Source organism: Ochotona princeps, chromosome 25, assembly GCF_030435755.1.
Source record: "Ochotona princeps isolate mOchPri1 chromosome 25, mOchPri1.hap1, whole genome shotgun sequence".
NCBI classification, from domain to species: domain Eukaryota; kingdom Metazoa; phylum Chordata; class Mammalia; order Lagomorpha; family Ochotonidae; genus Ochotona; species Ochotona princeps.
The window spans coordinates 13613538-13627028 of record NC_080856.1 but is presented as its reverse complement, the minus strand read 5'-3'; the positions used below and the strand labels follow the sequence as shown (position 1 = coordinate 13627028).

Here is a 13491-nt window from a genome sequence, read left to right as displayed (position 1 = left end):
AGAACTTGGGTCATCTTCTACTGCCTTCTCAGGTAGGTGAATCAGAGACAGAGCATTCGGGACTTGAACTGACAACCAGTTAGGATGCAGGTGTCTCAGGCAGGAGCTTAGCCAACTTTGCCATGATCAGAAGACACAGATGCTACTACCTCTGACCTCTTCACAAAGAGAAAAGCACAGTGCCCTGTGCTGCTGAAAGCTTGAACCAAACGTCTCCATAATATGGGTTTGAATAGATGCTGAAAAATAACTGGTGTCCTGCCTGCGGCCTCACAAACATCAATAAATCAGATTACTTCACAAACGCCTAGTAAACATGTTGTGCTTCCTAATCACTCCTTCACCAATCACCTTAACATTAATTTTGAATTTCAGAGGTGGGAGTCCGTAAGGAACAAACTCAGCCAGTGTAAGAGTGGGAGATAAAAAGGTGCAGCCTTGATTCTTGATTCTTCCTGAGATCATTACAGAACATCTGAGATATTTGAGTGGTGGGGCAGACGGTGGGGGTAGTGGCAAGATCAGTGAGAAGCAGGCAGGCAAGCAATAGAACACAACCCTATGCAGGTGAGGAAGGATCTGACTCCTGGCCTAAACTTGGGGACAACAAAGACAATATTTGGGAGATCTTGCTCCCAGATTTTTCCAAGTAAACAAAATAAACTGGAATAAAATAAGGGGAACTTCGGATGACAATAGTATATAAGGCATTTCAGAACATTTAAAAGTATTTATAACAGGACGAAACTCAGCAGTAATCTAATATTAATCCTCAATCAATATAATTCTTTGTTAATTCTAATTTATTAACTATTAAAGCGATCATAAAACTGTAGTATACGGACAATTTATAAAACTCTTGTTAAGCTAACCTAATCACAAACCAGGCATACTTCAATGTGTATACAGGTATTATCTTTAAACTAACCTCCTATGTTTTGAAATCAAGCACTAAGCTATATTTTAGGCAAGTTTGTAATGCATCTGAATTTCCTATGTATTAGTATGGTTTGTGATAGGGCACAGACCTTCTCACACACTAACTCATTTCCCATTAGAGTGCACATAGTAAATTTCTGAAACTGTATTACCACTGGTGTTCCTCTGTTCCTCATATACCTGACATTTGTCATCAGAGAACTGAGAAGGATGAAAGTCAGCAGAAACGATCATTTCACAGTTGGGAAACACTATTGGAAGGTCTCCAATTGTTCAGCTATCTCTTGATAGCATCTGACCCAGATAAGATAAGAATAATTAAATACTTTATTGAAAATTAGGTAATGTAATGTACCCATTTGGATGGGCCAACTGCAGACTAGAGAAACTGCATCTTTCTTACACTGTTAATACAAGATATATTATCAATGCAAGGCGACTAGAACAGGTAACAGAAGTGATTATCATACTTCTATCTAATATCAATGATTAAGACTTTACAGTCCTTTTCAGTCTTCCAAAATTCTGCATGTGTCATCCCTGTGTCATGAAACATCCAGAGAGTGGGCAGCTTAGAAAGTTGTATACTTCTACAGATGACAGAACTGAGGCTAACAGTAAACATGTATAATATCGCGTGTTTTCAAGCTTGCAAATCACAAATATTCAGTGGACTAACATTCAAAGAAAATTCAGCTCTTATCTCCATGCATGATTTACCTGATGGGCCGATTTTCTTTACTGTCAAAGAGAGAGAAGATGACCTCCAGCTCTTCCCCCAGGTTGGAGCACATGAGGCTCTTCATCTGCACGAAGAGGTGGTGACTGCTGGCCTGCACAGGCGTGTCTTTCTTCCGATGCCGATGTTCCATCTGAATGACATCCCCAGCACAGAAAACCATCAGCATCAAGAGAAGAAACCCATGAAACTCAACAAACTGGCTAGCTATAATATGATTGTGACATCCCAGACCACATTTTGTTTATTACAGTTTCATGATACAGTTGGTGCTTAAATTCCCATTTTCCTCAATATTCTAAACAAACTATGAAGTTAATGATCATCAACAAATCTTTTTTAAAATCTTTCAGAATTTTCAAGTCATGAATGCTAAAATGATACCAATGCAATAAGTAGATGGGAGAAGCAGAAAGTTCAAAGGATTTTGTTGCTCCCTATTGACTCTGAGGGTGAGAAGATAGTATTAGTCATCTGAAATTAGCCCAATCATGACATAGATCATTACATTGATGGTTCCTGAACAATGCTGCTAAGACCTCTCATTTCTCCTAATTAAGTGTCCTTTTACATTATGCTATGTGGCAGGATTATAAGAGTTTGCAGAGATGGGTTGTGGCAAAGTAAATTCTTTGACTAGAGCAAGGAAACCTTTCGAACTTGCTGTGAGGCAGAACTAGGAAAGCTGGAGAAGTGCTAAAGGTAGGAAGAGCATCCACTTTCCAACTTGTCCTCCCATGTGTGGGAGGCAGAACCTGCAGTCAGAGTTTCCATGGAGGAAAGCAATCATGCAAGGATCCAGGAGAAAGCTGGGATGATTATTCATTCAACATACCTGGTTGAGTGTCTACTATGTGTCAAGCACTAGGATTGCAAGAATGAACAAAAACAGATGGTATTTGCCAAGAGGAGCTACCACCCACAAAACTGTTACATATACACCTGCAAAACCATGACTGTTGTGACAGAGGGGAGCCTCAGATTACCTAAGAGTCTAGAAGGGAGACTTTGATATGAATCTGGGCAGTCACAGCAAATTTCTTAAGACAAACACAATTTAGTCAGGAGCTAAAGATGGAATGATGACCTACAATAGGACTCTTCTAACAATTTATAGCACGGGCTAGTTTGCTTCTACCCTCAGTGCATTGCAGACTGATAGTTTCACAAAAGAAAAATGCCACGTCAGAAAGTATTAGAGGCTTTTAATACTTTAGTTATTATTTCCACACTTGGACCAGATAGCAACAGCTGATGGTCTAGCCAGTCCTTGGACCACAGTTTGAGTAGTACTAACTCAGATAAGACAGGGGGAATACATGGAAAGATCTGTGTATTAACAGAACAGGTGCAAAGAGTGTGGGGGATTATCACTTTCACAACACAGATTACCAACAAAACCACTTCTGTGGGATCACCTGACAATTTAAAAAAATTCAGGAACATTTACTCAAGGGTAATGGGATCACAGCTTTTACTGGTGGTTAAGCTACCTAATTCCATTTTGGCATTAATCATTGCTTTAGCAAGTAGAATTCAGAGATAGCTGATCAATTTTTAGAGTCAAAACTACCAGAAATTTTTCATGCCTCTTACTTTCATTTTTGAACTACTTGCAAAGCAAAGGACAGAAAGAATGTCATTAACTAAATGCATCTATAATCACTGGTGTGCTCGGCAGGTACACTGGACATCAATCTCTAAAAGTGGAGGTTAATTTTTTTTAAGTGGATATCAGTATTGGCATGTGTTGGCATAATTGCTAAGAACAGGTTCCTGGACAAAAATATTCTAATGGTACAAAAAAAGGCATTATTCTTCCTGTTGTCTATTGTTCAATACTCTTAAAAATCTTTATACTACAGCAAAAGAAGCAGCTCTTTAAGCCTCAAAGAAGCTTCCACACACACCCCCAAATTGCTTATGGGCTGACATGCTTAAAATTTCAAGATCTGGGGCTTGGCGTAGTGGCTAACTCCTCGCCTTAATGTGCCAGGATCCCACATGGGTACTGGTTCTAATCCCAGAGGTCCCATATGGGCAACTGAGATGGCCCAAGGCCTTGGGACCCTGCATCCGCATGGGAGACCTGGAGGAGGCTCCTGGCTCCTGGCTTCAGATCCACGCAGCTCCAGCCACAGCAGCCACTTGAGGGATGAATCATCGGATGAAGATCTTCCTCTCTGTCTCTTCCTCTTTATATATCTGACTTTACAACAAAAATAAATCTTTAAAAAATTTTTTTTCAAGATCTATTTGGTTAAGATGGACACATACTGCAAGCTACTATAAAGAAACCAATGACTAACAGCTGCAGGGAGAGAACAAAAAGGTTTACGAAAAGATTGAATCTAAAGCAGGTGTCTACTCTCGATTTGAAACAGTCCTAAATTTCCAGCATCAATCACAACATCCACTAAGAATCAAGGGAAAAATTAGCTCCCTTACTCATGCAAAAAATCCAATGTATCTACATCAGTGGCTCTCAATCTTGACTGCACTTCATAGTCACCAAGAGAGCTTTTAAAAAATGCTTAGGCTCAGGTCTGATCCCAGAACAATTAAATTACAATTTCTAGGGGATGGGGATGGGGCTACAGAAAGTGGGGGGTTTAAAAGCTCCCCAGGTGATTCTAATGGGCAATGAGGGTTGAAACTCACTGACTGGAGGTCATATACAGAGAGATGCAAATGCATTATTGTATCTTTTGAATAATTATTTCTAGAGGCCCTCTACTCTTTGCACACATGCTGGCAATAAGCCTGTCTGATTCTGCCCTTCACACACGTGTCCTGGATCCACAGGTACAGCATACTTTGACACTGCAAACTCCTCCTTGACACATTATGGTAAAATACAATAGTTAAGGAGATAAAAGTAATATTACATTTAGAGTCTTTGGAATGCCTTCTCAACTACCTTCTCTAATTTGGGGTGTTAAGACAACTTAGGTAACACTAAGAAGCTGGGTAAGTTTTATACAAGTACTTAAGAATGTAAGACTAAATCCAGGACAGATTGGACCATATTTGGAAACTTGAAACCAAGAGTACACACGTGCACACACATACACACAGAGCTGGTAACCAAAAAAGAAACTCAAGTCATAAGTGATATTGTTAAAGGCAGTATCATAAAAAAGTTCAAAAATATTAATAGGTTTCAGCATTTAGAACTGCACTGGAGTCTGGGAGGAGTTGAATATAAAACTAGAAATTGAAAAACAAGGAGAAGACAACTTCAGAAGTTGGTGGAAAAACAGTAATAGAGGGCTACCTACCATTGTGGTGGGCCAAGTTCTGAGAGCACTGTCTATGGTACAACAGGTAAGCATGGGTGACTTGTAAACATCTCACTAGAGCAGGAATAATGTGCAGACTGGCCAAAGAACTTAAAACTTTGTTGAATTTACTTTCCAATGCCTGACAGTTGAGAGCTCAAGGGAGAATATCGTATCTTTCTGAGATGGGCAAAATATCATTACTAACTCAGGGCATGGTCACCTCAGCCCTCAATTTTCCTTAGTCTCTCCAAATTCAACCTGGAACATCGTGTTCTTACAAAAGTGAGCAAGTATGAAGAGTGCCATGGAAACCACAGTATTGGCAGTGAGACTGTGAGCCAAGCTTTCCTATACTTACCAATCGGTACAGCTCAGTAATGCTGATGTCCTCAGGATCCACCATGGCATACTCTTTCCTAGGCACGAGATCTAGTCCCAGTTGTCTAGAAAACAAACAGCCAGAGTTTGAGGGGGAAACATCATCTCTGCATGAGATAGAAGAGCTATTATTCTTGTTATATTACTTGATACAGATCTATCACTCATGTTCCCCTCCTGTCACTGGGCATCTCGGCACTACACATCGCACCCAAAAATATCACAAGAGGAGCCCTTCCATATGGAAATAGAGTATAACCTAGAAATAGACATTATTTGATAATGGATATGCGAGTGCAGGAGAGGGAGTCTGGACCTGTATGATTCACCTGAGTCCCCAAACACCAAACTATTCCCAGAATTAACCCATTTCTAATTGAGTCTGATAATCTATGCATAGTTCTCACTCACTTAAGTTCTGGGGTTGACCATTATGATGCATTTGGCAAAGGCAGGGCACAGGAATTGGGGCAACATAATCCAGGCCTGAGGAGGCCAAATGGTTTAACCTTTTGAGCTAGTGGCATGGTGGCTCACATGTGGCTTACTGTGCTGACAAGTGTCTCAAGTATTCTAAGCCTCAGAGCGATGTGTGATTTGTGTGATTTGTGCTTACTATGATGGACAGAGAACCCTGCTCTGGTCAGTTTCGCCCACACTCCCAGTGGCCTTGTTAACATCCTCCCCTAGAGGACTCACCCACCCACTACACATCACCAACATCAATGACCATTTCCCTAATCATCAGTGAGCATCCCACAGTTTTATGATGCTTCTGTAATGCTCAAATGATCAATGCAAAGATCTCCTTCTTCCCAGACATCCATAAAGTGTTAGATCCCAGGTCCCTTCAATGCTTAGTTCTCTGGGTATCATATATTCTGCATCCCTTTTGCATCACCACTCTCTGACATGGAAGCCCCGGCCACCACACTTCCAATTACAACGTCACAGCTCTCTTATGTTTGAATTTTAGAAATACTGAAATCCTGTGCTGTTTCCCAAATCTCATTAAAGTTTCCTAACTAGAATTTATTAATTCAGTCTCTACTTCAAGGCAAGAAGTGCCCATGCACCCTGAAGGATATTTGTTCTAAGAAGATTAGATTGCCACTTCCTTGAGATCAGGAACTGTCTTTCACATGCTAAGACAGGTTCTTGCTTTTCCAATAGTTCCCTTTAGGGAACTCAAAGGGATCACGCTTGGATTCTTGAATTTTAGTTGAACTTTAAAATCACAACAAGCACAGTGATTTGCTTTTGACACTTCCACATTCCCCTTGCTATACTGCACCCCCCCTGCCCCAGCAACACTTCTGACAAAAACTGCTGGGCGCTATTTTCCATCTCTTCTGAGACAGAACCACTGCACTACAGTGGAAGACATCATTTGACAGCAAGTCAGTGCCTAGCACAGGAAGGAGGCCATGGGGTCACATCTGAATTGTGATGGCTGCCTTATCACACACTCCATCTGCGAGAAGCTTCCCTGCCTACATTATCTACTGGGAGGCACAGCGGCAGATTAAACAGTCACCTGTCTCCCCATCCTGAACCACATCTGACCAGCCGGCACATGATCTAATGACAAACACTCCATGAATTGGCCATGTGACAGGACGATAAAAATTATATGGCCAAAACTGAAGTGGGCTATTGGTTGTTAATGGAGATTTCTTCTTTGTGAACTTGAATTTGGAGATCACATATCATTGTTTTACCATATTATCATAAATTAGCCATAGGACTGCCTGATATATAAGCTAGAACTTATGTAAAAACTGAGTCACAATGTTGTTCCTGCCCTTCTCCCTTCCTTATGCCATCATCTTCCATCAAAATATGAAAAAGTATTTTCTTGCTTACTCCAAATCCCAAGTTATTTTTAATGACGTAGTACGTTCATGTAACTTATGGATGCTGTCCTACACACTTTAAAGTCCTATACACTTGAAAGTGTTTGAGAGAGAAAGTCAAAGAGAGACAGAAACTGAAAAAGCACTCTAATCTCATGGTTCACTCCCAAAATGCCTTAAAAGGCCAAGGCTGGATGGGGTCAAAGCCAGGAACAGGAAACTCCTTCCAATCTTCCCATCAGTTACGCTATTACCACTGACCCTGGGGTCTGCATTTACAAGAAATGAACTAGAAGCCAGAACCAAGGATTGAACCCAGGGATCCAGATATTTGAGTTAGTGAACATTCCAATAGTCAGTTTAATTGAAAACCAGACGCCCATCTCTCTTAAGTTATATGTGATAAACTAACTTTACTTGTATTTACAAACACATCCTTTAAAGGAGGATAAGTATAATGACCCAGAGTCATTGTAACTCAGTAAAAATTCAAAGGTTTCTCAAAACAATAAAGGGATATATCAAAATACAGACATCATGGCGAGCACTCCAACAGCCTTTGGAGCTACACACTCAATAAATACTTCTCCACCTCCCCGGGCCAGATTGGAAGCTCCATGCAAATGACTGGCAAGTGTTGTCCGTGGGACAAAGCAGGCATGTTTAACCAGATTCTCCTGGAGCTAAAAAGGCCCTTAGACTGACATCTTTGACAGATAAAAAACTACAGTCAACAAAAGTTCACAAATCTTTTCAGGTCTAAAAAAATCAGTGTTTCAGGTTCAGTTGTCTTGCTATCAATTTGCACCTGCTTTATTTTTCACAGGAATGAATACTCCAGAGATAAACAAATCAGGCAATCATATTCATTGTCTAAAAAAAGGCAAACGGCATATTAACTTAAAAACTCAGTCATACTCCGGGGGAGAGGGAAGTGTAGAATCTGTCAGTAAGCCTGTGAAGTGGTGTCTGTCGTCTCTAACATCTTGGCAGGGGTCAAAACCGGCTGCCAATAAAGTGCCTTTCTTCTATGGTGAAGGGAAGCAGCATTTTAGTTTCACATGGGCTTCTCTACATACTGGTAAGAGACAACCATATTCATGGTCAATCTCCCATCAAGTTCTCTTTTTCTGTTCCTTATTTTCTGTTGCCCCACTATCCTTTGAAGATCCAGGGAGAAAAAAGGGCCATGAGAGGAGAAAAGCAAAGGAAACAAACATGTACAGTATCAAGAAACCGTTTCACTTAGTCTCTAACACCGGCCTTGTTCAACTGCAGAATCTTGAGCAGAGCTGGTTTATTTTAATCTCTCATTCCTATATTAACATTCCTTAGCACCATATCAGCTTCGGTCAGAGCTTTCAGCGATCAGATTTACTACTTAAGTGCTTGGCTGTTATTTCATATAAACCACAGTTTTATTTAAAAGTAAATCTCAGTCCGTTATAGTGCTTCACTGAATCCTCTCAAGCAGCTCCTACAAATGGCGAAAATGAACAACACAGACCAATCACAGTACTAATACAAGGCCCCAGCGGTACCCTGGCATGAGACTCTTAGTAGATGCTGTTCACATCAGTGCCTCCCTGTGGGTTACACTGCCAACTTCCTGCGACAATATGGAGAAGTATTTATTAAAAACACAACATAGAGCAAACCTAAAGCCTGTTTGAAAATAAAACTCATTTTAGGCAGAACGCACAGCTAACTAATCCCTGTGAACAGTTCATTTTCTCTGAGCACAGGCATGTTGGCCGACTACACAGGGCACTGGAGAACAGACAAGGCCTCAGTGCCTCAACCAGCCTCGGAGGGTGAGGCTCTGGCACTCATCACTAAACTTCTGGGAGGGAAATACTGGAGCAACCTCATGGGATTTCTTCCAGTGATGGTACCACATCTTGTTCATCTATGAAAGACTGCCTTGCAAGCATAGTACTCACTCATTGCCCCAGTCCAGGCGGGCGGTAATGTGGCGCTTCACATCCTTCATCCGGTCATGAGTGAGATGGCCCACCAGCACCTGCCGCCGCAGATCTAGGATTTCATTCATGATGTGCCAGAGCCGGTGGAAGAGATCGCCTTCATTTCTCTAAGAAATATGCAAATGTGTGCAGTTGGTAGTCAGTTTCCATATGGAGAGGGAAGGAGCCAAGCCTTCCTGCTGTGCATGCTAGCTGCTTACGGACACACTCTCCATTAATGCACCAACTCCTCCTGCATGGTCCTTCAGTGCATTCACTGCACTATGCATTTTCATCCAAGCAACACAATCCTGCTTTCCTGTCCAAGGTCACTCTCACACTCCGCATCATACATGGTGTTCCTCTTTCTCACTACACCTCCATACGTGACACTGGGCTCAGGCACTTTGTTTTGTATATGCTGCCTGTCTTTCCATTTCAAGTGCTCCTTTCCTTGGTTCCAAGTATGTTCCATTGTTCTTCGGGTCAAAACCTATCAGGATACATTTCCTGGGGATTGCTGCTCACATTATTTTCTCTTAGTTGAGCCATGGGTGCTTGTAACCACAACCAATGAAATGGAAAGCTTCATTTTCCAATTATTTCTTGTCTGTTTGCTTTAATGCTTTATTGGATCTCCCATCAGCTGTTGGGCAGGAAGAGTGCTCAAACTCATTCCTTAATGGACTGTCACTGGAACAATCCAGTTGGCGTCCCGACCTTAAAAACACATGCCTTAGGGACCACGATTGAGAAGCAGCAGGGAAGCCTGTCTCCTGCAACACCAGCACTCCACGTGGGTACAAGCTTCAGTTCTGGTGCCTCCACTTCTTATCCAGCTCCCTGCTAAGGCACCTGGGCAAAGTAGTGGAAGAAAGCCCAAATGCTCTCCTTTCAACTTCTAACACACTCTACAGAGCATGTTCTTCCGATCATTCTCATCCTTTTCTCACATTTATGTTTCCTTTTGAGTTACCACAATGGCTCTGATACAAGTATTCTTTTCTTTTTTAAAAAAATTATTATTTACTATGATACACTTTTGCAAGTATAGGGATTTCAGTCTCTCCCTTCCCTTTTTCCCTATTTTCCCCTCCAGCTATTTATCGCATATTATCACAGTAGTATATTCCTTTAGTAACAGTTACAAGTTTAATGTCCTACTATTAAAGTGTATCATGAGATTGCAAATATTGGCAAAAGTAGAAAATCTAGTATTATATTTCCAAGGCATATTTAAATGATTCATTGGGAATTCTCCTTTTATTTGCGAATAGAGATGCATATGCCAACATAACTTTACTTCCTGGTGTGTCAGTTGCCATTAACCAATTCATCTATGAGAATAAATGTATATACTAGATTACCTAGTTGTTTATTTATTTTGTATTTTGTTATCTTCTGGGGAATTTTTGTAAGGTTTATTTATTTGCAAAGGCAGAGTTACAGAGAGATGAAGAGACAGATTGTGTACTGTGTGTGTGCGTGTGTGTGTGTTTACGCTCAGTACACAGAGATAGAGATGGGTAGAGAGACAAGGAGAGGGAGATCTCTATCTTCCATCCACTGGTTCTCTCCCAAATAGCCACAATGGCATCTGGTACAAAGTGCCAGTTAGAAGCCAGGAATTGGGAATCTTCTGGGCCTCTCATGCAGGTGCAGGGGCCCAAGAACTTAGGCAATCTTGTGTTACTTTACCCAGGCCATCAGCAGGGATCTTGATTGGAACTGGAGTAAGCAGGGATGAAACTGGTGACTGTGCTGGATGCCAGAACTGCAGTTGGTTCCTTTACCCTCTAAGTCACAGCTTTAGCTCCCCTCCAGTCTCATTCCTTCCCCACAGTACTCTTAGAACCAGCTGATGCTTGTGTACTGTATGTCACTGTTGGCATTTGCCACGATGGCTGCATTTGCCTTGTGTATCCCCCACAGCGGGAGAATGCATGCATGAACGAATACCTCAGTGCATGGCGTCAGTTTTTGAGGACTCTGAGGACTAGGTTCTGTCCATGTCATGCAAAAGAATAAGCAGGGAAGATCAAGAAATCACTGAGGGACTCAGTAGTGGGAAGGTCTCTTTTAGTCCACTTGAGTAAAAATAAAATTATGTACAGAAGTCATAAAATGAGTCAAAGCTCTATAGCAAGGGACAGAGCCAGAAACCCTCTTGACCTAATGATCCTGACAGAGCTGTCTGCCTGTTCCTGAGGAGGGCACTGTGCAATATTTTATGAGGACAGACTTCACTGTCTATGATGTCATCTCAAATACTTCAGTTTGAGAGAATGTGGAAATGAGAAGGAAACAGATTCTTTAAAAATACAGATTGGCCAGTAAGCGTTCCCTTTAGGAAGCAAAACCAGGGGACAGGGAGGTAGTAATTCTGAGATCCCACAGGCCTGGACAATAAACCTGCCCTACTATGGAGACAAATGTATATGTTAGGCTACACAGACATCTAGTTATACAGTTTTGATCCTTTAGACACTAAACAGAATTGACTCTGAAATATAAAAAATGCTTTTGATATTAATGTTAAATGGATAAAGTACAGTAAAAGAAAAAATCAAACACATGGATTGAAGCAGCACCTAGAGATTGTCGCAATAAAGGGTAATGAAAAGGCAATTGTGAACTTTTCAAAGTTTGTCTTTGCCTTCAAGCTGCACAGGCTTTGGCAGCAGCAGAGCGAAATTTAGATTCAGGCTCTACCACGTTATGTGGGTCCCCAGAAAAATGACCTCTGGTAAGATTCAGGAAGAAAAACTACTTGGCAGAGCCTGAGGGAAGAGAGGTGTAAAACGCAAGGGACTCTGTAAAACACACGGAATTCAGAGATGGCATTGAAAATACTCAATAAAAGATGGCTTCTATATTTCACCTAAACTGGTGGTAGACACATTAGTGATAAATTAAAAAGCTGCACTTAATAGAGCATGATTTACATCCTTACCAGTGTTATTTCAAAGAGCAATAGTTACTGCATGTCTTTAGGCTGAAGTATTTGACACATTATGTCATACAGCATTACATAAAAATTACAAAGTATTATTACCCTCACCAAAGATTTTCCAGTGGGGAAGCTAGGTGCCTCAAAATTGTTTCAAAGAAACATAGAAAACCACATAAATACATTCAAGCATGATGAATATGAATCAAAATAATAGGCACAAAATGTTTTTGTTAGGAACAGAAACCAAAAGCTATAACATGGTCAGGTCAGTTTCATTCTTAAATGTCAAAAATCTGTTCTCTCTGCATTAAACTTCCCATTTGCTCTACAGTAACCAAAACCAGTCCAGTGCCCAGGGAATCTTTCGAATGATTTTTTTTGTCATTCCTACTACTCAGAACATTAGGAAGAGAGGTAACCTCTAAAGTTCAACATGCTTGGATTTTGAAACCATCCCCAAATGTCCTAAAAAATGCAACCACAAAAGCAGATTAAGAACACCTATAGGGCCCAGCGTGGTAGCCTAGTAGCTAATGTCCTCACCTTGCACACACCAGGATCCCATATGGACATTGGTTTGTATCCCAGCGGCACCTGTTTGCAGCCTGGGAAAGCAGTCGAGGACAGCCCAAAGCCTTGAGACACTGCACTCGCATGGGAGACCTAGAAGAGGCTCTAGGCTCCTGGCTTTGGATCGGCACAGTTCTGGCTGTTGTGGCCACTTGGGGAGTGGATTACTACATGGAAGATCTTCCTCTATATATCTCCTTCTCTCTGTAAATCTGTCTTTCCAATAAAAAAAAAATAAGTCTTAAAAAAAAAAAAGAATAGCTAGAGAAGGCAAAATCAGGAGTCTATTCTACTTTGTTCCCCTGCAGTAGCCACATAAAAAGCAAGTGCTCTGGCTCTGCTAGTAGATGATACACAGATTGTATTCATTTTTATAATTCTACTACATCGAGCATTTAGGATGCAGCAGTTCAAACATTTCAGTTTTGGTCATGAGTGCCAGGCACAGTGTGATTTCGGAGGATTTATATTTGGATTTTGTATTCTTTACAATATGTATTTTGAAGGAAATCATGAAAAAGGATCTGAATTCCCTTCGCACTATGTTAGCACAGAATGTTGAAAGTCAGTTCCCCTGATTTTATGTGTACTAAATCGACATTCTGGCAACTTGCCTAAGATTGTCTTACGCATTTCCAAGGTTGAATCCTGAAGCCACCAGCTTGAGAACAGCATCAACAGAGAAATCCAACATCAAAGATACCTGAATGAAATGCCTAGGGATCTTTGGATGCAATGAAAGCTGTCATTCTGTGCCAGTGTCCCACACTAATTTGGATTTTCTCTTTGATGCAGTGTTGCAAATCAT

General features: G+C 41.1%; 1 protein-coding gene across 5 annotated transcripts in view; it reads right to left on the bottom strand.

The window, feature by feature from the left end:
- DOCK4 (dedicator of cytokinesis 4) overlaps positions 1-13491 on the bottom strand; it is a 365221-nt gene that overhangs the window by 170198 nt on the left and 181532 nt on the right. For all 5 annotated transcript variants that reach the window (XM_058655014.1, XM_058655015.1, XM_058655017.1 and 2 more), the window contains exons 6-8: positions 9140-9288; positions 5321-5405; positions 1660-1811 (exon numbers count right to left, since the gene is read on the bottom strand). In XM_058655014.1, the coding sequence (XP_058510997.1) occupies positions 1660-1811; positions 5321-5405; positions 9140-9288 (386 nt within the window). The remainder of the gene's footprint in view (positions 1-1659; positions 1812-5320; positions 5406-9139; positions 9289-13491) is intronic.